The sequence below is a fragment of the Lampris incognitus genome, chromosome 16, assembly GCF_029633865.1.
Source record: "Lampris incognitus isolate fLamInc1 chromosome 16, fLamInc1.hap2, whole genome shotgun sequence".
Classification (NCBI taxonomy): Eukaryota; Metazoa; Chordata; class Actinopteri; order Lampriformes; family Lampridae; genus Lampris; species Lampris incognitus.
In genome coordinates, this window is record NC_079226.1 from 38,906,706 (window position 1) to 38,931,843 (window position 25,138).

Sequence of the window (25,138 nt, forward strand, 5' to 3'; positions counted from 1 at the left end):
TAACTGCTTACCCTGCTCTCAGGGTCGCAGGGATGCTGGAGCCTATTCCAGCAGTCATTGGGCAGCAGGCGAGGAGACACCCTGGACAGGCCGCCAGGCCATCACAGGGCCGACACACACACACATTCATACCTAGGGACAATTTAGTACCGCCAATTCACCTGACCCGTCGGGTGAATCGGCCGTGCTAAATTGTCCCTGTCTTTGGACTGTGGGAGGAAACTGGAGCCCCCGGAGGAAACCCATGCAGACACGGGGAGAACATGCAAACTCCACACAGAGGACGACCCCCAAGGTTGGACTACCTCGGGGCTCGAACCCAGGACCTTCTTGCTGTGAGGCAGCCATGCTAACCACTGTGCCACCATGCAGCCATGACAATGAAACATCCACTCTTATAAAATCATTGATAGCACAAAATTCAAGCCAACTATGGAACTTTTAATAGGAAGACAATTTAAGACGAGTTGGGAATCAATTTAGCATCAGTTATCCAAATAACACCAACATCCCACACTGGATTAATCTACTGACATGCAGGACTGATATTCAAGCAACATTTTGAGACAAGTTCAGTCTCTTAAAGCAGCATTGGGTTGGTTAACTTGATATCTCACAAGTTTTTTGACTCAAAGGTTACGCAGCAAAAACAAAACTGAAACATAAATTGTGGGGCGGCACTGTGGCCCAGAGATTAGCACTGTGGCCTCACAGCAAGAAGACCCTGGGTTCAAACCCCAGGCCGTCCCAGGTCCTTTCTGTATGGAGTTTGCATGTTTGCATGTCTGTCTAGGCCTGTCAGCACAGTAGTATGCGAGATTAGCAGCCAAGAGATACACACACATACGGACAGAAAAATCAGTGTTTTTCCTGCCATTGTAAGACTTGTGCAGGGCCGAAGACACTTGAACGGGAAATATGGAGAGGAAAAAAAAAAACTTTTTAAGATGCAGCACTCGAGCTAAAAAAATCTACCTAATAAAAACTTTTTGCCTGTCAGTCTGTGGATGTGCAGCCTCCTAGGCAGACCCTCGCACGACTGTGACCAAGGCTAATATGAACTGGCACTTTCCAAAAAGAAAAGGTTTGCTATGCGACCATTTTTTTTGGGGGGGGGGGGTTTCCCACCCCCTTTTCTCCCCAATTGTACCCATCCAATTACCCCACTCTTCTGAGCCGTCCCGGTCGCTGCTCCACCCCCTATGCTGATCCAGGGAGGGCTGCAGACTACCACATGCCTCCTCCGACACATGTGGAGTCGCCAGCCGCTTCTTTTCACCTGACAGTGAGGAGTTTCGCCAGGGGGACGTAGCGCGTGGGAGGATCATGCTATTCCCCCCAGTTCCCTCTCCCCCCCCCCGAACAGGCACCCCGACTGACCAGAGGAGGCGCTAGTGCAGCGACCAAGACACATACCCACATCCAGCTTCCCATCTGCAGACACGGCCAATTGTGTCTGTAGGGATGCCCGACCAGGCCGTAGGTAACACGGGGATTCGAACCGGCGATCCTCATGTTGGTAGGCAATGGAATAGACCACTACGCTACCCGGACACCCTCACTATGCGACCATTTTGGTTGCATAGCAAACACTAATGTCCCGGAAAACCAAAATCACGTCAGCTCTGGCTTCAGATGGGGGGGGGGGGTAAAGAGAGGGAGCGGTGCCACGTCAAAGGTGTTGATGTCATTCGGATGTACCAGATTCACGTGGGTATGAAGAGATCCACCCAGCTCATAACAATGCCCATACACCCCCATACACCCATAATCCCCTCCCGGCTACCGCCTGGTGGAGATGTGTGACAGGTGGAGATGTCTTACCTGCGCGGCTTGCGGATGTCCCACAAACCCACACCCTCCTTGGAGTTGGCGGTGGCCAGCAGCCTGGGCTCCACTGGGTTAAACATGACGCTGTGGAAGGCTGAGGGATAGATGGCCAGGCAGAACGGCTCTGAATGAAAAGAGGAGAGGAGGAAATTCAGAATCGGACCGTTACAAAGCTCAGAAAGTTCAGTCACTGATAGGTGAGTTTCTGACCCAGGGCCCCAGCAACATCTTTCTGAGAGTGTCCAAAACGTAAAATCCGTTATGGCATGCACCGCCAAGGCTACGTGGAGTCCTGCGACAACACAAGTGCTCTGCTGAAAACAACAAACATGGCAAGTGTTGGTATCGCTCAATGTTGTGAATTTGTTGGGGAAATGGAGACAACTGAAAGCCTCTAAAGGAACTGAAAGCGATGCGGCACTGGCCGGTTTTCGCATTCATAAGATTCATAAGAAGCCTGACCAAAACAATGGCAGAAGTGGGACAGCCACTTCGTGCATCAATTGCAGATTGCACCTTTAGCACTAGAATGAGCGGCCTTTCACTCCTACCTGAAACGGAAGTGTAGTTGATTAGCAAGGAAGAGGTGAAAGCAACTATTAAGAGGACGAAAAGTGGAAAGGCGATAGGAGCCGTATAGGAGAGATGGCAGTGAAGTTTTTAACTAGATTGTTCAACACAATTTTGGAAAGTGAGAGGATGCCTGAGGAGTGTACAAGACGTGTACTGGTACCAATTTTCAAGAACAAGGGTGATGTGCAGAACTGTAGCCACTACAGAGGTATAAAGACTATCAGTCACAGCAAAAAGATATGGGAAAGAGTAATAGAAGCTAGGTTAAGAGGAGAGGTGATGATTAGCGAGCAGCAGTATGGTTTCATGCCATGAAAGAGCACCACAGATGCGATGTTTGCTTTGAGAATGTTGATGGAGAAGTATAGAGAAGGCCAGAAGGAGGTACATTGCATCTTTGTGGATTTAGAGAAAGCATATGACAGGATGCCGAGAGAGGAGGTGTGGTATTGTATGAGGAATTCGGAGGTGGCAGAGAAGTATGTAGGAGTGGTGCAGGATATGTATGAAGGCAGTGTGACTGTGGTGAGGTGTGTGGTTGAAGTGATGGACGGGTTCAAGGTGGAGGCGGGATTACATCAAGGATCGGCTCTGAGCCCTTTCTTGTTTGCAATGGTGATGGACAGGTTAATGGACGAGATCAGGCAGGAGTCTCCGTGGACTATGATGTTCGCGAATGACAATTTGATCCGTAGTAAGAGTAGGGAGCAGATTGAGCAGAGCCTTGAGAGGGGGAAGTATGCACTGGAGAAAAGAATGAAAGTCAGTGAGAGCAAGATGGAATACATATGCATGAACACGAGGGAGGGCAGCGGAATGGTGAGGATGAAAGGAGTAGAAGTGGCGAAGGTGGATGAGTTTAAATACCTGGGGTCGACTGTCCAAAGTAACAGGGAGTGCAGAAGAGAGGTGAAGAAGAGAGTGCAGGCAGGGTGGAGTGGGTGGAGAAGAGTGTTAGGAGTGATTTGTGACACACACAAGGGTACCAGCAAGAGTTAAAGGGGAGGTTTACAAGATGGTTGTGAGACCAGCTATGTTATATGGTTTGGAGACAGTGGCACTGATGAAAAGACAGGGGGTGGAGCTGGAGGTGGCAGAGTTGAAGATGCTAAGATTTTCGTTGGGAGTGACGAAGATGGACAGTATTAAGAATGAGTATATTAGAGGGACAGCTCAGTTTGGCAGTTTGGGGACAAAGCAAGGGAGGCGAGACTGAGATGGTTTGGACATGGGCAGAGGAGAGATGCTGGGTATATTGGGAGAAGGTTGATGAAGATAGAGCCGCCAGGCAAGAGGAAAAGAAGAAGGCCAAAGAGGAGGTTTATGGATGTGGTGAGGGAGGACATGCAGGTGGTTGGCATGACAGAGGAAGATCCAGAAGACAGGAAGAGATGAAAATGGGTGATCCGCTGTGGCGACCCCTAACGCGAACAGCCAAAAGAAGAATCAAATTGGAAAGACTTCAGCTAAACGAAATGAGATTTTTCTTCACTTTTACTGCACAATACTCAGCAAATACTGGAGAAATGGGATTATAGTCAGAGGACTATGTTTCCATAAACCACCAACAGTACTCTGACAAGTCAAAGTTCTACATAAGCATTGACTTGAGGCTAGACGCTGCTGGTGTGGGTTTATATTGAAATGAATAGGAGCGTCCTTCTTGATGGACAACGTTGGGCAACAATGGAGAAGATTCCTGAACAAGTGCTCCTTCAATTTGATGTTGCCAGCTATTGACCAGGAATAAAGTAGCCTATGCTATATGCAAGAGCGTAGTGTGCAAGGGTCTCTCTCTTTACAAGGGCCTCACACCTGCATCGCAGCCCCATCCACCTCCCCTTTCGAGGTAGACGGGGCTGCACTGTAGCCCAGCTTACCTCCGTGTGGTGGCTCGCGGGTGTCCCAGATGAGCACGCGTCCATCGTCAGATGAGCTGGCGAACACATTGTCATTCACAGGGCTGACAGACAGGCTGTAGACGGCATCAATGTGCAGGAACACGTTCAGGGTTTCTCCTCTGTGGGAAACATCAGTCATCAAAATGTTAAAACAGTGTTGTCAACAGCATTTCGGCTTTCAAATCTTGAGCGATTTTGTAAGCGAATTTTTGTATTGTGTGTGTTCCCATTGACAGGTCTTAAGCCACGTACAAACTCTCTGTACATAGGACTACCTCACCAAAAAAACTGAGGAGGAAGCTGGAGAAAGTTCGATATGAATTACTTGCTATTGGAAATTTTTCAAATTCTGTTTTCATTGGTCTATACTGAATTATCTCTTCATCAACGCATCCAACTCTTCCACCATCCAGTTTTCTAAGTACTCCCGCATTTGCATTCAACTGTTCTTGGTCTCAACTTTAAAATTTGCTGTTGTTATTGCAATGTTGGGACACAGTAGACATAAACATCTACACACCCTTGTTAAAAATGGCAGGTTTGTGTGCTGTAAATCAAGATAAATCATGTCAGAACTTTTTCCACCTTTAATGTGAAATTGCAACTTATAAAATTCAAGTGAAAAACAAACAAATCTTTTAAGGAAAAAAAAAACGCAACCTGGCTGCACGAGTGTGCAAACTAATACTTCGTTAAAGCTTCTTTTGATTTTATCACAGCACTCAGTCTTTTTTGCAGGAGTCTATCAGCTTGGCACATCTTGCCTTGGCAATATTTTCCTAGTATTCCTTGCCAAAACATTCTAGATCCATCAAATTGAAGGGCATCTTCTGTGCACAGCTCCTCCTCAGGTCACCCTTAAGATTTCCTGTTAGATTCAGGTCAGGGCTCTGGCTGGACCACTCCAAAATACTGATCTTCTTTTAGTGAACCCATTCCTTTGTTGATTTAAATGCGTGCTTTGCTTTGGCTCATTGTCGTGCTGAAAGGGGAAACTTCTCTTCTTCTTCAGCTTTCTAGCAGACGCCTTAAGGTTTTGCGCCTAAATCGACTGGTATTTGGAGCTATTCATGATTCCCTCCACCTTGTAAAGCCCCAGCCCCAAAGTATCATGCTGCACTGTGGGTACTGTGTTCTTTTGGTGATGTACCATGTTGTTTTTGCACCAAACATAGTACCACATAATCAGAATCGGTATCAGAAATTATTTTACTGCCATGTGCATTACATGCAGTAGGACTTAAGCTGGGTGTTGTTGGCACAATTAAGCGTGTAAGAAAAGTGCTGTCTCAAATGAAATAAAGGGAAGAAACTATTCTTGGGGCATGAGGTTTAGGCCCTGATGGACTTCAGCCTTTTGCCAGAAGGCAGTCTCAAAAAGGTGGTGCCCAGGGTGGGAGGGGTCGGCAACAAGCTTTCCTGCCCGCCTCAAGGTCCTGGAGGCATGCAGGTCCTGGAGACATGGGTGGCAACAGCCATCATCTTCTCCACCGAGCGAACGATGCCCTGCAGCCTGCTCTGGTCCCTTGCAGTGGCAGCGGCATACCAGACGGTGATGGAGGTTAGGATGGACTCGATGATGGAGCTGTAGAAATTCACCATCATTGTCTGTGGCAGGTTGAATTTCTTCAGCTGCCATAGCAAGGACATCCTCTGCAGTGCTTTATTGATGAGGGAGCTGATGTTTAGCTCCCATTTGAGGTCCTGAGCGATGGTGGTGCCCAGGAAACAGAATGACTCCACAGTCCTAACTGGGGAGTTAGGGTTGGGCTTCTTCTGAAGTCCACCACAGTGGAGATGGCATCTCCGCTGTCTTCAGGGGGTTTAGCTCCAGGTTATTTTGGCTGCACCAGGAAAACAGGCGGTAAACCTCCTATCTGCAAGCAGACTCATCCCCCTCAGATACGAGTCCGATGACAGTCGTGTCATCGGCAAACTTCAGGAGCTTGACAGATTGATGTCTGGAGGTGCAGCCGTTGGTGTAAAGCCAGAAGAGCAGCGGGGACAGGTAGCAGCATGAACGCGCTATAACAGCGGTCATTAAACGTGGTATCATGTCCAACATATTTTGATGTCCTATATGTGACAGTGCTTTAGATTTAATCGGAGATCGACCTGTTTTGGGTGCATGGTTCATTGCTTGATTGGTAATGCCTGGGACTGCCACAGAGGGGAGCATGCGCCGACTTTTCCTCATTCGACACATTGAAGTGAAGGAAAAGCAACTTGTCCGTCTCTTTTTTGTGTTAAGCTTTGTTTTCTCTGGTTAGTCACTCAGCCCCCATGCACCATTTTATTCTGCTCAGTAGGTGTCACTGTTGCTAACCATAAATACTGTTTTTCATGGTTATGACAAGAAATTAGATGTTCTTCTGCTAATTTTGTATGGCTCTAAATACGGTTGTATACACTTTGATTTAAAACATATTGAAATGTCAAGTTAATTAAAGAAATGCATGTATTTTAGAAAACTGTAATAAGACAGTGCCGTGTTACACTGATGAGGAGCAGAGGTGCAGAAGAGAGACCAGAAATGTGTTGTCGTCGTCTTCTGCAGAGCCAATAAATGCTGAAAACAGTGCTTGAGAGTTGCCTCCTTCTATGCCCTAACCACATCCACTACACTGGTGCTGACACCTGTTTGAAACCGTTACATTGGTTACACTTTCTTCATACAACACACCTAAAAATTGCTCTAAACTGTTCTAAAATTTGTTTTATGTATTTTTGTATTTATGTATTTTTACTGGGGGGGGGAAAAAAAAAAAACTAAAAAATTTGTTCTAAAGAATTCCACTCAGATTGTTACATTAGATTGTTGTCAGATAGTCCCTTGAACATCACGCGCTTCATTTTTTATCTTTTTCAAATATTTTCTATCAAACATGTGTTCTTTTAAAGGCAGCGTTGTGTTGGGGTTTGTGTTGCTGTAAATTTTTGCACAACATTTTTGACATTTACCGCAACAGAATATCGGCCCCGAATATCGGCTATCGGCCTCCGTAACATTAACTCGATAACTACATTCAACCGCAGAACATACATCCGGTTCTGCTGGGGTGCGGCATAATAACGTGCACTGCATAGGTGCACTTGTGTGAAGGAATACGGACATTCTGCGGTTGAGAGAATGTAGTTCCACATGGGAGGGTTTTGTCCGTGTCCCGTTCCTCAACTTCCGTGCCGGCTACTCCTGCTGACTCTCCAAACTGGGAGGGCACAGACTCCCATCTGCTGCAGGTAATACACCAACTACTGATAAGTACCTCATGCAACCCCACTTCAAAAACCCCGAACTATCCCTTTAAAGAAGAGCGAAAGGGAACATAATGACACTAATGTACACTTTTCCATTCAGTTCAGCAAAAGACTGCTGGGAACACTAATTAATTAATGTGGAGTTATTTTAATATTGTAATTATTATAATTATTCGGTTTGATCAAAGTTTACTTCCTGCTGTCCATGCTGTTTAATTCATCCCATTTTCATGTTTTGAAAGTTATTTATTTTTAATTTTAAAAAAATTCCACTCCGATTGTTATCTAGTGCCTTGAACATCATGCACTATATTTTTTTCAAATATCTTGTTTTACACAAATTTCTATCAAACATATGCTCATTTAAATGCAGCCTTGTGTTGGGGTTTGTGTTGCTGTAAATTTTGGCATAATTTTTACATTTATTGCAACAGAATATCAGCCCCAAATATCGGTTATCGGCCACCATAACTTACCGATAATCGATATCGGACCTGAAAAATCATGTCGGTCGACCCCTACTTAAAAGTACCGAGTTCGGTACCCAACCCTAGTCTGAATGTGATTGGTTAATTCTAAACACAACCACATCCCCAAGTATAAAAGGTTGTGCACCTTTGTGCAGCCAGGTTACTGTACGTTTTCTATTTTTCTTCCTTAAATGTTTTATTGTTTTTCACTTTTTTTAAAGTTTGCAATTTCACATTAAGGGTGGAAAACGTTCTGACATGATTTATAGTGGTGTCATTTTTTTCACATCACAAAAACCTGCCATTTTAACAGGGGTGTGCAGACTTTTCATATCCACTGTACATTTACTGTAAGTTATCTCACATGACCCAGAGAGCTTTTAATTATAGTCTCAATATGTTCTCAACTTCTTAACTCTACCACCTGTCATGAGCCTCTGCTCACAGACCCCATGCTGCTCAACTGAAGCCTCTCGTCTTCTCATCCATGTGAGACAAGAAAATGATAAAGGGATAATCAATAGCATATGATTCTTATGGATACACAACTGCCCTACACACCACCTTATGGACACTCAGGGTACACTACATGCTGTCTTATGATTAGAATGTATGCTAAAGTTAAAGATTTTGAAAATATGGGGCAGTTTGGACTAAATGTGCATCTCAAAAGTAAGGGGGGGAACAAGTACAGTACAGCTAGATCCCTTGGCAAACAGGTATGACTTTTGTACTAGACACGAGATCATTAAAACATCCCGATCCTACGGTATGAGCTGTACATTTGTGCTACTGTACCCACCTCTCAACATCATGGAGAATCACCTGTTCATCATTACCTAAAAAACAACAGCACAGATTGTCAGTGACAAGACAAAAGAAAAGCGATTCAGAGTATGATTTATAATCATGATTGTTACTATCATTATCCATGCATTATCCAAGCCGCTTATCCGAACCCGGGTCGCAGGGGTGCTGGAGCCTATCCCAGCAGCCATCTGGCGGCAGGCGGGAGACACCCTGGACAGGCCGTCAGGCCATCACAGGGCCGACACATTCATACCTGCATGTCTTTGGACTGTGGGAGGAAACCGGAGCCCCCGGAGGAAACCCACGCAGACACGGGGAGAACATGCAAACTCCACACAGAGGACGACCCGGGACGACCCCCAAGGTTGGACTACCCCGGGGCTCGAACCCAGGACCTTCTTGCTCTGAGGCGACCACGCTAACCACTGCGCCACCGTGCCGCCATTTATAATCATGACTGTTACTATCATTATCATTAATTAGCATAGCAATTTTCAAAAATAAAATTACCAACAGAATAAAATGAACCCTGAAAGAATAAATAAAGCAAACCTTGAATAAGAAAGAATCCAACAGTGACAACAATATTCCTTCAGAGGACAGCACAAACAGGCTCTAACCAGAGGAGAAAAAGAAGTGGGAGGCCGCGTTGCACAACTGAGCAAGAAGATAAGTACATTAGAGTCTCTAGTTTGAGAAACAGACGCCTCACAGGTCCCCAACTGGCATCTTCATTAAATAGTACCTGTTAGAGCCTGTTTGTGCTGTCCTCTGAAGGGAGTAGTACACACCGGTGTAGGAAATCTTCAATTTCTTAGCAATTTCTCGCATGGAATAGCCTTCATTTCTAAGAACAAGAATAGACTGTCGAGTTTCAGATGAAAGTTCTCTTTTTCTGGCCATTTTGAGCGTTTAATTGACCCCACAAATGTGATGCTCCAGAAACTCAATCTGCTCAAAGAAGTGCCCATCCAACCAATCCAACTTGTGGGAGCTGCTTCTGGAAGCGTGGGGTGCAATTTCTCCAGATTACCTCAACAAATTAACAGCTAGAATGCCAAAGGTCTGCAATGCTGTAATTGCTGCAAATGGAGGATTCTTTGACGAAAGCAAAGTTTGATGTAAAAAAAATCTTATTTCAAATACAAATCATTATTTCTAACCTTGTCAATGTCTTGACTCTATTTTCTATTCATTTCACAACATATGGTGGTGAATAAGTGTGACTTTTCATGGAAAACACGAAATTGTTTGGGTGATCCCAAACTTTTGAACGGTAGTGTACCTCCAATAACTAAGGACACGGCAAATCCACTATCATGGAATTCCGACTTTCCCGTCCGTAACGGATGCTTTGTTGGGCATGTGACTGAATAGTAATTACAATATTTCCGTTTCAACTTGCACCTTTTAAAGTTCACATAAAAATAGCTTGACCGCCTTGGGGCGTCTGGGTAGCGTGGCAGTCTATTCCATTGCCTACCAACACGGGGATCGCCAGTTTGAATCCCCGTGTTACCTACGGCTTGGTCGGGCGTCCCTACAGACACAACTGGCCGTGTCTGTGGGTGGGAAGCCGGATGTGGGTATGTGTCCTGGTCGCTGCACTAGCGCCTTCTCTGGCTGGTCGGGGCGCCTGTTCAGGGGGGAGGGGGAACAGCATGATCCTCCCACATGCTACGTCCCCCTGGTGAAACTCCTCACTGTCAGGTGAAAAGAAGCGGCTGGCGACTCCACATCTATCAGAGGAGACATGTGGTAGTCTGTAGCCCTCCCTGGATCGGCAGAGGGGGTGCAGCAGTGACCGGGATGGCTCGGAGGAGTGGGGTAATTGGCCAAGTACAACTGGGGAGAAAAAGGGGGGATCCACAAAAAAACAAAATAGCTTGGCCAAACCATAGCCACATTTAATTCCTAAAGATGTACAAAATAACTTCCCTCTTTTACCATTGGCCGATTAAGAACCGGTGCGGCAGTTTCAGCTTTAAATGCCTTGCTCAGTGGCACCTTGACACTGGTGAAGTTGAGGAGGGCATTATATATTCACTTTATCCGGCTAACATTTTCCTGGTAGTCTGGATACTTAATCAATAGCCTTTCAAGACATGGTTCTGGCTCTGCATTTTAAACCAGCCCCCCCCCCCAACGTTCACGCTCTGCACTGGAAACCTATACAATGAAACGCAACCATCAATCATCTCATACTGCAATGTCTCCCATGTGGTGCTGCGAGAGTCAAAATTGTGTATTCGAGCTGATATACACTGATCACGCACGAGGACAAGGGTAGACCTATGAAGTGAGGTTGTTCCACTTAACTCGAGGGGGCAAGTTCAACCGCCCTTAAGGCCATACTTGTCATAAGCATCAAAACACACTTGCTGGCTGACCCTTCTCCCAAACCAGGAGAGAGGGGGAAAAACTCAATCAAGCACAGCAAAAAATAAAAAAAAATCTTGAACCGCCTCAGTTGGGATGCTGACGTTTTGTGTTCTCGTCTCCTTGTCTTTTGTAGCCTTGATGTTTAACCAACACGTTTTGACAAAGGACTTACGCTGGGGCTGACTTGAGGTCACAAACTGGGACCACCCTCAGTGAACTAGGAATAGGAATACGCCTTTCCCTCAGGTCTGCCCCACTGAAGCACAGAAATGGAGATCAGACATAGTGTTATCTGCTCTTACCACCAGAGAAGACCTTCTTGTTGGTACTGTCAAAGGCAAGGCAGAAGATGTTGGACAGATGCTCCCCCTTCAGCTTCACAGGCTTGGAGCGAGCATGGATGGCTTTTTCCATGTGCCAAAGAAGCACCCTGCGGTCATCTCCTCCTGTATGGGGGCATTAAGAAATACATTATCACCAAAGACTTGAACACAATTACATAGTACACACACACATATACAATAAAGTTGTGAACTGCCTGCATGATCAAAGAAAGTTGAATCAGTTCATCTGGACATGTTTATTCAGTCTAAACTGACTGCAGGTATCCCCACCCTTATTGACAATACAGTGGCATGACAACCGAAACCAATGACCAGCTTCATATGCAAATATGGGCGTGATCATTAACTACACTTTCAATGGCCATGTGTACTGTTCACAGAGGATTTGGACATTTTTGCAATTGCAGAATTGTAAGATGGTGACTGATGTACTTTTAGGCCCCCCTCTCGGTTCAGGGATGGTCGTTCCCTCTTAACACAGGTGGCCTCTTTGACGCCCTGTTCAAACCAGCGTTCCTCCCCATCAAGGATGTGCACATCCTCATCCTTGAAAGAGTGGCCACTGGCCTGTGCGTAGATGGTGTAGAGACTGTGGAGTCCTGGCCTGATGTGTTAGCTCTCCATCCTCTTGACCATCGTCCGTTTAGTACAAGTCACGGCAATTCTCCCGGCACTTAACAGTGTACACTTTATTGCTCCGTTTGTCCCGGGGGGCCTGATCCTTGGGGTGGACCAACTTCTGGTGCAGTGTTTTGGGGTTTGAAAGCAACGGAGACGCAGTGTTTGGAAAATACGCGTCTCAACTTTTCCGACACTCCCGCCGCATACGGAATCACCACTGGTTTACACTTAGGCAGCTGTTGTCCTCCTCTCTTCGATTGGCTGGTGCACTGTTTGGGCATCTTCCTGGCTTGGACAAACCCCCAGTTAGGATAACCACACTTAACCAGGGCCTGTTTAATGTGGGATTTCCTCCCTCCCCCGGCCGCTGTGTCTGTGGGGACGATGATGTGTACTATGTAGATGAGTGATTAAACGTATCTGTCAATAAACGTTCTATCCAGATGAACTGATTCAACATTCTTTGATTCTCTTACCTGGATTATTGAGCATGCATAAAGACACCATCTGCACGACGTCATAGAAACATCATTGCAGGTACAGTGCAACTTTAACATTAAGAAATAGGGATGGGACAATATAGGATTTTATCGTGGATTGTGATAATTAAAAAAAAACCATTCACACATAGTTGATCATGGTGAATTTCCATTATCGGGGTAATCTAAAATGGGGATAAACATGAATATTCTCTCTGTCTCTCTCATGGTGGGAGCTGTCCCTGCCTGATCTCAGCGGTAGATGAGAGTCGCGCATGCGCAAGCGTAAACGGTTTATGGCACATAAGGTTGGACTCTGTTTCTAACTTAAGGGATTTTTCCCTCCTTTTTTCCCATCTGTTTTTTCTGCCTGATCGGGTGTTTCTTCTGTTTGTTGGCTGATTGGTGATTGTCCTGGCGTTTTTTTTTTGCTGGTTGCCCCCCCCCCCCAAGATGCCACCTCTGTCCATCTGTCACGGGATCCGGATAGTCCCGCCGGAGTCCAGTGTGACGAGTGTGATGATGGAGGTGGTGGTGGGGGGGGGGTAGTTGGTTGTAGGAGAGCAAGTTGTCCTAGCGATTACCTGCCGGGATGTTGGCGAGTTGGATGCCTTGTCCACAATATTACGGATGTTTTGAACATTTTCCTCAACATTTCTTCTACGCAAACATTGTTTTAGGTCACTAAAAACGGAGGGGGGGGGGTATCAGTTTAGAAAAACATTCGTATACGTGTGGTCAAGGCCCGAGTATGTCTGTCCCTTTTCACTAAAAAGGGCGTTCACTAAATAAAGCTGTGCCCTATCCGTGATGCAGTACAAATATTGGCTTCTTAACAAAATGTAAAGTGGTTCCAGCATGTTCCACTGCCATTTTAAGCATATTTTGATGATTTCCGGGATAATATCGTGAATCGCAGTTATTTTGGCTGAGACGCCGGTGACATGAAACGTTCATATCGTCCCACCCAGTGGCGCCCCCAGAAATGTTTCACAGGGGGGGGGCCAAATAGGGCCACTGAAAATCTTGGGGTGGCACACCAAAACCAAAAGCCGTGACTGAATTTCAGGAATCATATTGTGCTGTTGTAGTGTACTGTATAGGCTAGCTGAAAACTGTCAGTATGAGAGTTAAGGAAGCGCGTACTGAAATACTTTTGGTTTCTTATTTTTTTGACAGTTAATGTTACTAAATAGCTGATGTGCACAGACTCATACCTGCTTTAATGTGTTATGTATCTGTATATATTGTGACGTGTTAAACGATTCATTGTTACATTGTAAATGTCCAGAAATTAAAAATGTAAAATATCAGATAGAAGCATATTATGCATAATCAGAAGCATATTCTGCATATGCGACTCGTGGCTGGGGGGGGCCAGCGGGGGGGCCTGGGATAGTATCAGGGGCCACCCCTTGGGGGCGCCACTGCCCCCCCCCCTCCGGTCAAGAACCCGTTCCCAGTCTGTACTTACTCCATCGCGTCCGCACAGGCAAATCCGCTTCATGTTGCGTGTTTACGGAGGAAACGTGCTGTGCAGAATAAAGCTTTTCACTGCTCGGCTCAGTCAACACCGTCGGGTCCCCAATCCCCCATTTCGACCAGCGCGTTCGCCGAGCGGGACGCGCGTCAAACGCGGAGGGGCCGGCGGTCACCTAGGGTCAACGGTGACGGACCGGGAGACGCTTCACCCGAGTAGCCGCCCTCGAAGACCAACGGTCGAAACGTCGCGTCTGGTGATTTTAAACGTGTGGTCAGCTGCCGCGGTTACCGCCAGAAAATACAAAAAATGTGATCACTTCGTCGGCTGGCACACGGGACGGGTCCGGAAATGTCGACCCGTTAAGCGGCTCGCCGCTTTGACGTTGGCGGCTAGCCCGGGCTAGCAAGCCCTCCGTAGCTAGCTAGCTGGCGGCTAACCCGGGCTAGCGCTAGCTACGTTGAATTTCAACGTGGCTAGCGCTAACCCGGGCTAGCGCGGCGCTAGCTACGGAGGGCTTGCTAGCGCTAGCCCGGGTTAGCGCTAGCTACGTTGAATTTCAACGTGGCTAGCGTTAGCGTGCTAATCTTTCGGAATAGCGAGGGATCCTTCGACCCAGCGTCCCCCCCCTCCCCTCCCCGAGCTTGGAGGCAGGGGAAGGGTAACGGCGGGGGGGGGGGGGTGTGGGGGTGTGGAGGTAGGCAACTTACCAGACACAAGCCATTCCCCCCCGTTGTTGGAGAACTCGATGGCGTTGACACAGCCGAAATGCCCGAGCATGTCCCTCTTGTAAAGGCTGGCGCAGCCGGCCAGCCTGCGCCTCTGGAATTCCTCCTTCATGAGCGGCTGTCCGGTGAGCCTTCGCCGGGACAGAAAGCCCACGGCGGAGCGCATACCGCAGCCCTTCAACTCCTTCATGTCTCTCCCCCTTCTTCCAAACCAAAGGCGGCGGGGGGGGGAGGAGAATCTAAAAAGACGATCAATGCACCTTCCGCATGGGCTCGTTTCGTTAAGAGCGCACGACAGCTCGCCGTGACGTTGGTCTACATGATGGTGGACTGTCCCTACCCCGCCGCTCTGCTTGATGTCGACGTTGTTTTTGTGGCTCCTCTCTCCGTCCCGGCAGCTTCCTGCTCCGGTGCACGAGCCCCCCCCGCTCCCCTCCCCGCCCGTCACTCACAACCGCCCCGGCGGCACGCGCAGGGCGCAGCCACGCCCCCCCCGCTCACTTTTTCCACCTCTGCAAAATAATGTATTTTTATTTACTCTTATCCGAGCTCACTCTCATTATTTGCCTGGTCTGGCTTCCTCTTCTTTTTTTTTGTGTGAAGCACTTCGCTACATTGTATTAGAAAAGTACTACTACTACTACTTTCGGCTGCTGCCGTTAGGGGGCGCCACAGCGGATCATCCGTTTCCATTTCTTCTTGTCCTCTGCATCTTCCTCTGTCACACCAGCCACCTGCATGTCCTCCCTCACCACATCCATAAACCTCCTCTTTGGCCTTCCTCTTCTCCTCTTCCCTGGCAGCTCCATATTCAGCATCCTTCTCCCAATATACCCAGCATCTCTCCTCCACACATGTCCAAGCCATCTCCATCTTGCCTCTCTTGCTTTGTCTCCAAACCGTCCAACCTGAGCTGTCCCTCTAATATACTCCTTCCTAATCCTGTCCTTCTTCATCACTCCCAGTGAAAATCTTATCATCTTCATCTCTGCCACCTCCAGCTCCACCTCCTGTCTTTTCATCAGTGCCACTGTCTCCAAACCATACAACATGTTTTAGAAAAGTACATGTAAATAAAATTACTACCATCATCAAGAAGACAAGGGCAACGACACGTGTTAGTAGTGTGTATAGTACTTTTATTACCCCCGTCTTGGGGGTTACAGTGGTAGTCTGTAAGGGGAACTCTCGAGCTCAACAATCCTTTCCAAGAACACAGTGACAAAAAAGAAATCGCATAAAATGTCTTCTTTATATAAAAAAAATTTACATGTTTAAAATAATGGGGCGTTAGTGTTCTCTAAAAACTGATTTATTACCCATCGTTGGGGGCTTTCACAAGGAGGGATGCTATTCCCCCCCCCTCCCCTCCCTGTTGTGCGGGGCTCTTTGAGCAGGGCATGAATGAGTAGGCCTGACTGTAGATGTTTCTTTCTGTTGGTGGACCCCCCCCCCCCGGAGAACAGTTGACAGCTGTCCTACAGTGCTTTTAGACCGGACTCAGCACCATACACGTAAGGGACAGTTAATTTTGATTAAGTGGAAACTGGGCAATTTAGGCACTTATCAAGAAATCAGTGATGACGGTAATGAAAATGGCCGCTGAAAGACATCTCGGGGGTCTTCCAGGAAAACGCACTGTCAGTTAAGCTTTCTGCTAAAGAGTCAACTAGATATGGAACATATAAATACAACATGACAGTCATTTTCTTTTTAAAAGTTAACATCACATCGCTTAACATTTCTACGCTTTACCTCTCGGAAACATCAAGATAAAATTGGAGGAGTCCAACTGGGCCTGTGACATAGCTTACAAACGCATGGTTCTGGCTGCATACGAACGACGCCTTGTTGAAAAACAGTTTTTTGCGGCAAAACATCCCGAGTGCACTGTTATGGCAGATAACAGTGTAATGTCTATGTGCCTCTGAAAACCACAGCTACTGGAATCGGGTTCCTGGGACGAGTTCAAAAGACTAATCTATGATGGACAAACATTTAAAAAGTGCTTTTTATATTACGGTAACTTCAATACATTCACCGCTACATGATGAAGTCAACTAGAATACCAGGCAGGTAATGAGCGAGCTGCAGTTGAGGAATATTCCTTTGGCAAAAAAATAAAATAAAATAAAAATGTACTATTTGCTGGAGTTTGTTGGCAGGAGTGCAGGACGTGAAGAGCTTTGATCCAAAATACCCATTTTAGGAAAACAACAACAAAAAAGAAAATACCTGAAGTTCATTATCTAATACAGAGGACAAGCTTTGTAAAACTAGTACCGTTCTATCAGTGATTAGCTGGCTTACTATCCTTTCCAAAGAACTAAGTTTAGTTTTCATCTTGTGCTGTTAATGATTCTGTAAAAGTAGGTATCATTTGTTTTGCTTTTTGCAAATCATGTATCTCTCATTTTGACAAGAAATCTCTCGGTTATTGAGAAAGGATGCGACTTGAGAGAGGTGGCGAGAGCTTAGTTAGCAGGAAGCAGGAGAGAAAGAGGAGGGGGGGGGGAGAGAATGGAGGGTAGGGTGACCAGATTTTCAAAATCCCAAACTGGGACCCTCAAAAGTGTACCGCACATTCGTGCACGCGCATATGCACGCGCTCGCAAGCTTGTCTGTCTCGCTGGACATGATGGGGGATGGATGTCGAAACCCGGGACATTTTACTATTTTACAGATATTTGTCGGGACTCGGGACACCCAGCTTGAAACCGGGACGATCCCGGACAAACCGGGACGTCTGGTCACCCTAATGGAGGGGGGCGTCGAGCGACGACGCAAAATGAAGAGCGATATGTGACCTGCCAACAGTGACGGGCTGTTCAGTGATTCGGTCCCGAGTTGCGCTCATGCCGCATACAGTCTATTGCACATTTCAGACTTCTTTCGTTGAGTGCAGAGGGTCAAATGGTGGTTGGGGGAGGTGGGGGTACTTTATTTTTCCCCTTGAGGACGGACAGTCAAGGAAGAGTATGGAGTTCGGAAACAGTCAATGATGTTGAGAATCGAAACCCGCTGCTCTCAAAGAGCTCCTGAAGAAGATGACGACCATCTTGTCCCCATTGCCCATCATTCCAAAAGCAACAGTCTGAGCTTCTTTTCTCTCCCCCATTTCCCTCATGGATTGTGCTGGCGAAGTGTTTAAACCAGTCGCATCAAACCGAAAGCATCGGCGCAGGTAGCGGGAGAAAGCCTGGGCACTCGTGTTATGAGTTAATTCAAATTCTTCTAATTATTATTTGATTAGGGTTTCAGTTTGTATTTTCCCCACCCGCCCCAAAAAAGTCTATAAAACATCAGCAGGGTTTTCCTTTTTAAAAAGCAGGGTAAAGAAAGCTTCCCTTGGCAAAGAAACCGAGACGTTTTCAATTTTCTTCTTGTTTTTTTTTTAAATAGAAAATTAAAAAAAAAAACACGCAAAAAAACCCCTGACGAAAATCATCATTGGACAAACACAGGAGGTGAAAGTAAGGAGTTTAAATTAAGACGGCAGAGTGGTAGTGGGCTGTGCAGGTTAGGAGCAGTTGGCACGAGGGAGGGATGGACGGAGGAGAGGGTCTCGGAGAGAGAGGTCCTCTGCGTTTCAGTCTCTTTTTGGCACACCGTTAGTAGGGGCCCTTCGTGTGTCCAAAGATCCCGATGGGAAAGTGTTTGACGTGCGAGGACCACTGTGCCGCCAGCTGGAAAAACTTCACATCGTTCCACTCGACGCCGTCGATCAACACTGCCGGGGAGACGACAGGAGAACAGACAGCGTTACATTGACTCAATACAACAACAACAACAACAGGTTTCCGGGAGTGTTTATGATTTACCACTGAATAAGTCTCAATTAATGCACTGCCAGTATTGCGAGAGCAAATTAAGACTTCAGTTGGGACGGTGGGGACATGTCTCCGCTAACTTGTACGGCCTGTAGGATCTACTCGCCAATATTTTCGATGAAACCTCAAAAAACTGTAATACTTATATCATGTCTGTGTTAGACCAAAAGAATTACTGCGTATATTATCTAACCATTTTGGAGTTGACAAGAGCATTACCTTCCCTGACACTCAAAACACATGGAGTATCATGAAATGGAGGACTGGTGAGGAAGTTCTACCTCTCCAACGCCCCACACCAACTACCTGTCTGACTAGACAACCAAAGCCGTTTTGCATAGTGAGGTATGAGAGAAGAGGATACACATAGTTTGTGCCCTAAACAACAGAAATGACCGAGCACACTATAAATATTGCGTGAATACGTCACTTACAACAAAAGAAAGAAAGGAGCCTGCACCATTACTGTTAAAACCATTTTCTCATAAAACTGCAGGAATATATGTTCACAGAAAAGGTGACCGTCTCTGCATCTGCATGTCCCAGTATGTGTGAACTCATTTTACATACACACTGTACACAGAATGACAGTTGCAGTTGGATGTGAATTCCCCAGCCGAGCCTCCATCCATGGTAATTAGCAACTGTCTCGAACAATTACCTCTGATGTCTTGTCCTTGCCAGGTGCAAGTGGGCAAAATAACCCAGCAGACATGAGCAAACAAACCATTTCCTGAAAGTGCCTCTGTCTCACTTGAAAGCGACTGATTAAATGATAGAGGCAGGTGTTCAGGTAGCAACGACACGCTGCACCTCTAAAGCGCTATAGAAATAAAGTTGACTTGGCATCACTCTGAGGGTGGCTGCCGCCGGGGTGGGGGTGTCTATGGGGCAGGTCTATGACAGCTTTACCTCTCAGCATGGTCTGCTGGTGCTTGGCAGTGCAGATGAGCCGGCTGATCCCCTCAATCAGTTGACTCTTGGACTCCACTTCTTTGTCCTTGCTCTTTTTGGGCAGGAACATGACTGGTGGGAAGGAAAGGAGCGGGGAGATGACAGAGAAACCAGCTCCATGTAAGAAATGGACTGAGACTGGAACCCTGTGATTGGGACTTTATTATGACAATGACCCAGACAGACACAGAAAAAAGCTTGACAGACAGATATATAGATCGATAGAACAGAACATTTCAGCTTCCTGCTAAAGAATCTGCCTCCTCACTTCTGCCTAAGAGCCTCGTGAAGACAGAAACTGAATTACGGCAAGTAGGGATGAATGGAGACACCGGGTAGCAAAGAGCTCTTCTGATTGGCTGATAAGGAGAGAGTCTACTACTACTACTACTACTTTTGACTGCTCCCGTTAGGGGTCGCCACAGCGGTTCATCTGTTCCCATCTGTTCCTAACCTGCTGCACATTCTCCCCTGCTCAGTTCCTCTGTCTAGCCAATCGGTACAAGTCCTTTTCTCCTTCCTTACGGTCTAATCTGTCATACAACTCACCATACGCCTTTTCCTTTGCCACCTCTCGCTTCGCTTTACGCCGCATCTCCGTGTACTCCTGTCTAATTTCTTCATCTCTCTTACTATCTCACTTCTTCTTTGCCAACCTCTTCCTCTGTATACTTTGCTGTACTTCCTCATTACACCACCAAGTCTCCTTGTCTTCCTTCCTCTGTCCTGATGACACACCAAGTACCTTCCTAGCTGTCTGTCACTATTTCTGCAGTGGTTGTCCAGCCATCCGGCAACTCTTCACTACCACCCAGTGCCTGTCTTAACTCCTGCCTGAACCCCACACAACAGTCTTCCTTCTTCAACTTCCACCATTTAATCCTTGGCTCTGCCTTCACTCTCTTCCTCTTCTTGGTCTCCAAAGTCATCCTACATACCACCACCTAGCTACGTTCTCCCCTGTCACCACCTTGCGGTCTCCAATCCCTAAGGATAAGGAGCGAGTACGAAGAATTTTTCCTGTCTCTGTTTAGTGGCCACGGATGCCAGATTTTTTTCTCAGTGCATCTACTTACTAGACATCTGTCGGGATGTGGGAAGAGTTTGACCAAATATTATAAAAAGCGTTCTAAATTAAAATCCCTGACGGCCACTTTAAGAGTCCTGATCTCGACAACAGCTAATGAGGGAAGAGAGGGTGTTTCTAACAGACTTTCCCATTTCAACCAGCAACCTTCCGCTGCACCAGGGAGCGGTCTACATCACATACATCACATCTCACCTTTCTTGTTCTTCTCCTTCGTCACCACCGTCATAGACATGGTGGGCTGGAGTCCTAACTCTGCGCCCCCTAGCGGCAGCCGGCTGACCTGCAGCGAGCGGAAGGTGCACTTCAGAGTGTTCTTGGAAGAGGAGTCCCGCTTTTCCACGTCTTTCTTCCTTTCCGTTGGAGCAACCCAGTAGTCCACCTGCAGTCCCATCAGCTCCCCCTGGCCACCGCAGCTAGAGCAAGACAAACAGTAAGAAGGGTGTGGTTTTTGTTTGCCAATGTATTATCTAAACTGGTAGTCTCAAACTTTTTCATATGGTTAAACAATGAGTCAGCTCATTCTCAGTTCCTGAAAGCCTTTGTTTCTGAAAGCTTTATAAAACGGTGTTGGTCCGACACTTCCCATGAAAAGAATCTCAAACTGTGCATATGAACCATGACAGGAGGTGACGCATTCCCGTCAGTGAGGAGTGACTGGTCTACCAGAGAGAACAAGGCGGAACGTCCTCTCTGGTGGACCAACCAGAGAGAAAGATAGTCAACTACGGAAGATAGTAATCGAACAGACAATGAAGTTCTTCAAGATTGTCGCTTTACTTTTTTTTTTTTTTTGCTTTATTAAATAGAGATACAGAACATATACAGTGGTGAGAGGGGAAGACACGCAGCAAAGATCCTGAGTTGAATTCAGGACTTTAAGATCAACTAGACTCTAGACTACCAGCACCGCCAGAGGGATGAAGTTGAGGTACCCGTTGCTTATAATTGCCCCCACTACCACCACGCCACACAAGAAAATACCATGAAAAAAAATGCTTGGATCCCCCTTTGTGGGATGTCAATGCCTACCTGTAAGCACTGAACCCGGTGTTAACCGAGGGGGAGGAGGGAGGTGTAGGGGACACCTCCTTGAGTGAGGGGGACACTTGTGGAGGAGTGGAGGAGAGCAGCGCTGAGCCCACCGGAGCTGCGTCATCAGAATCTCCTGAAGCAGAACACAGTTCAAATCCCATTAGATTTGTTTACACGACAACTTTGACATCCTCAAAAATGATCTCTGTCATTTAAAACAGAAGCTGGTTGATATACAGCTTTAACCATCTAAAGCTACAATTCCTACCAGAGCTACAGTTTTTTTTCCTTTTTGATTTCCTAACGCTAAGGGTGATACTGTTAACTGTATTGGTATTAGACCACTCTGAATCCCAGAGATCTGTTTGAAATGAAATTGAGGGCGTCCGGGTTAGCGTAGCGGTCTATTCCGTTGCCTACCAACACGGGGATCGGCGATTCAAATCCCCGTGTTGGGCGTCCCTACAGACACAACTGGCCACGTCTGTGGGTGGGAAGCTGGTTGTGGGTATGTGTCCTGGCCACTGCACTAGTGCCTCCTCTGGTCGGTCGGGGTCCCTGTTCGGGGGGGGGGGGGGACTTAGGGGAATAGTGTGATCCTCGAATGCGCTACGGCCCCCTGGGGAAACTCCTCACTGTCAGGTGAAAAGAAGCGGCTGGCAACTCCACATGTATCGAAGGAGGCATGTGGTAGTCTGCAGGCCTCCCCGGATCGGCAGAGGGGGTGGAGCTTCCTCTCCGACCGGGATGGCTCGGAAGAGTGGGGTAAGTGGCCGGATTAAATTGGGGAGAAATAAGGGGGGGGAAATGTAAAAAAAATAAAAAAAATAAATGAAATTGAGTTGCCACAGCGTTGTTGTGTCAGCATCTTTCCGCCAAATGAGAAACAATGGTTGAACCCAAGTTTTAACTGTTGATGTATCAGTTGTATGAGTTTATTCTACTATATGTACTTGCTAGCCACAATGGCTTTGCCTCTTCTTCACACAGATAATGGCCTGATAGACAACGGACACCTAGCTGACCCTACCATCGGTTATTACTGTTACCCTGTGACACACTCTGTCTCTAGTGTGGCCCTGCATGGACAACAGCCACGCCAGTCATCTCTCCTCGTTGTGTTGTGCTTCATCTTGCATGTGTCATAAGACTAATCACATGCAACAGAGTGAATGGACTGAAACTTGGTCTGACCTCAGTTAGTTTATATTTACACCACAATAAAATATTCTAAGTGGAAAAATGCACCTTCTAAAATGTAATCATAGTTATGATGAAGCATAGTTGGCAAGACAAACACAACCGAGACAGAAAGCAGGAATGGGGTAATCTCTGTCCAAAAAAAACCTCAAATATAATAACATCCCAAAGAAAGCAACCCCAGACAAATCCATCCCTGTTGGGCTGATTAAAATTCAGGGATGGCGATTGATTCAATAATTATGAAAGAACATCAATTTTAAAAAAAAAGATTTCCCACTCATAAAATCCATCCATATACAATCCACATGTGAGCCTTGCCTGATGTTGTAGATGTCTGCTCCACCATGCCGACTTTCACCATCTGTCGGATTAAAGCAGAGGGTAAGGATCCTCATAAACCAGAACTGGGCCAAGTAAGACTGTCATTCACAATGTATACGCGGGATCGAAACAAATGATCGTGGTTCTTTACCCCGATGAAAGGGATGAATTTCTGACACGAGTCCTCGTCCGGGCTGTGGAACGGCAGACGGGCACGAGGGGCAGATGCAGGCGGAAAGAAAGGAGAAGAAAAAAATCTTGACAAGGAGGACAGAAATGGCGGAGAGAGCAGTATGTAGGTACACCTTGAACGTCTAAATTGAGACTACAAGGAGCTACCTAACAGCAGCGGCATCAGAAACTCCTCTTTTTGTGGAGAAAAGTTTGCAGTGGAAACTTTTCTGCGAGTGCGGCTGGAGACTTTGCCATCTAAAACATTAGTGCCACTAAGATCTAGCGTTAGCTCGTCTCCGCTACTTAGTCCACACGTGTGACAACTGGAAGTCGATTGTTTGGTGCACAATCAGTTCGAAGTTATCACACTTAAAACATCACCAGGATCGCATGCTGTATTTGTTGCCAGGCTTTGCTTGAAACCCAAAGCTAAAGACAATTGTCCCCCGACCGCAGGTCCCCGGATTCGCCTCTAAAAGCGACAGAAGCAGATAGCAAGGCATGCAAGCCGCCGCTGGCCCATTCCCAGCCTCCACTACAGCTAGCCCACCAACGCCACCCGCCGAAAGAAGTAGAACTTAACAGCATTCAGGGGAAGGGTCCATCAGACGTCGAACGGCTACGGATAAGCTGCTGTTCGGCCAAGGAGGAAATGATGAGCGGTGGGGAAGGAAGAGCAGCAACCTACATGTAAAATATAAGTCCCATGCACTTCCTGTGAATGGCAGCGCATTCGTTTCCCCCGTTGCACTTTCTGAACTATTTTCCTGACGTTGAGCAGAAAAATAGCATGAATTAAACTATTTCTGTTTTTTTTTCTTAATGTGTAACCACTTAAACAACAGAGCGCAACTCCTCCTATAAGCATTTCCCGACCTATTTTTCTGATACTGAGCAGAAAAATAGCCTGAATGGAGCTACATCCAGCTTGTCTAATGTATGAACGCTTGATGACGTAAAAGGTTGTTGCTCTTGCCTTGAAGAAACCTGCCATCGCCCCCCCAGGGAAGAGACAGAGAGACTAGAATGAGGAAGGGAGAGAGAGAGAGAGAGAGAGAGAGAGAGAGAGAGAAGAGAGCGAGAGAGGGGGAAAGAGGAAGAGACAGAGGAGAGAGAAAGAGGAAGAGACAGAGAGAGAACAGTCTCCTCAGTAGATCACATAAGGTCAGGTATGCAGTCAAGGTCAACCCCTTAACCCCCCCCCACCACAACCCACCCAACTCAACCCCAAAACCCCCGCCAAAAATCACTTTCAGCGCAGCCAGCGAGCCAAATGTCTGCCTGGTATGTACATGTGATGGATGTACATCTCGCCTTGCAAGGACGCATCATGGCAAAACACATGACTTCCGTGGTAAAAGAAAAAAAAGAAGAAAGAAATGGGAAACGACATATTTGCTCAAATATGTGATGCACTCAGGTTGCACATCTACATGCAGACCAGTCCATGTGAATGGAAATTACAGTTATGGACGTATAGTCATGCACTTTTGAGACACAGTACAAAATGAGAGTTCTGGAATGAGTATTACTATATCTATATATGCTGCTAGTGGCTATTGTTTAATACAATATATAGGATAGTATTACTACTGAGTAAATGTGTGCATTTCTGTTCAGGAGCAAGTACACAGTCTTACCAATGCTAAATGATCTGT

General features: G+C 46.6%; 2 protein-coding genes across 3 annotated transcripts in view; both read right to left on the reverse strand.

Moving 5' to 3' along the window:
• dcaf5 (ddb1 and cul4 associated factor 5) overlaps nucleotides 1-15,275 on the reverse strand; it is a 28,853-nt gene extending 13,578 nt beyond the window's left edge. Inside the window, exons 1-5 of the mRNA XM_056295340.1 lie at nucleotides 14,859-15,275; nucleotides 11,527-11,670; nucleotides 8,835-8,871; nucleotides 4,284-4,423; nucleotides 1,825-1,954 (exon numbers count right to left, since the gene is read on the reverse strand). Of these exons, the coding sequence (XP_056151315.1) occupies nucleotides 1,825-1,954; nucleotides 4,284-4,423; nucleotides 8,835-8,871; nucleotides 11,527-11,670; nucleotides 14,859-15,066 (659 nt within the window). The 5' untranslated portion in view covers nucleotides 15,067-15,275. The remainder of the gene's footprint in view (nucleotides 1-1,824; nucleotides 1,955-4,283; nucleotides 4,424-8,834; nucleotides 8,872-11,526; nucleotides 11,671-14,858) is intronic.
• A 731-nt stretch (nucleotides 15,276-16,006) lies between these two features.
• The window catches only part of pacs2 (phosphofurin acidic cluster sorting protein 2), a 97,248-nt gene continuing 88,116 nt past the window's right edge, over nucleotides 16,007-25,138 (reverse strand). For both annotated transcript variants that reach the window (XM_056295339.1, XM_056295338.1), the window contains exons 19-24: nucleotides 23,458-23,500; nucleotides 23,304-23,346; nucleotides 21,780-21,915; nucleotides 20,943-21,163; nucleotides 19,619-19,732; nucleotides 16,007-18,606 (exon numbers count right to left, since the gene is read on the reverse strand). In XM_056295339.1, coding sequence (XP_056151314.1) covers nucleotides 18,488-18,606; nucleotides 19,619-19,732; nucleotides 20,943-21,163; nucleotides 21,780-21,915; nucleotides 23,304-23,346; nucleotides 23,458-23,500 — 676 coding nt within the window. In that variant the 3' untranslated portion in view covers nucleotides 16,007-18,487. The remainder of the gene's footprint in view (nucleotides 18,607-19,618; nucleotides 19,733-20,942; nucleotides 21,164-21,779; nucleotides 21,916-23,303; nucleotides 23,347-23,457; nucleotides 23,501-25,138) is intronic.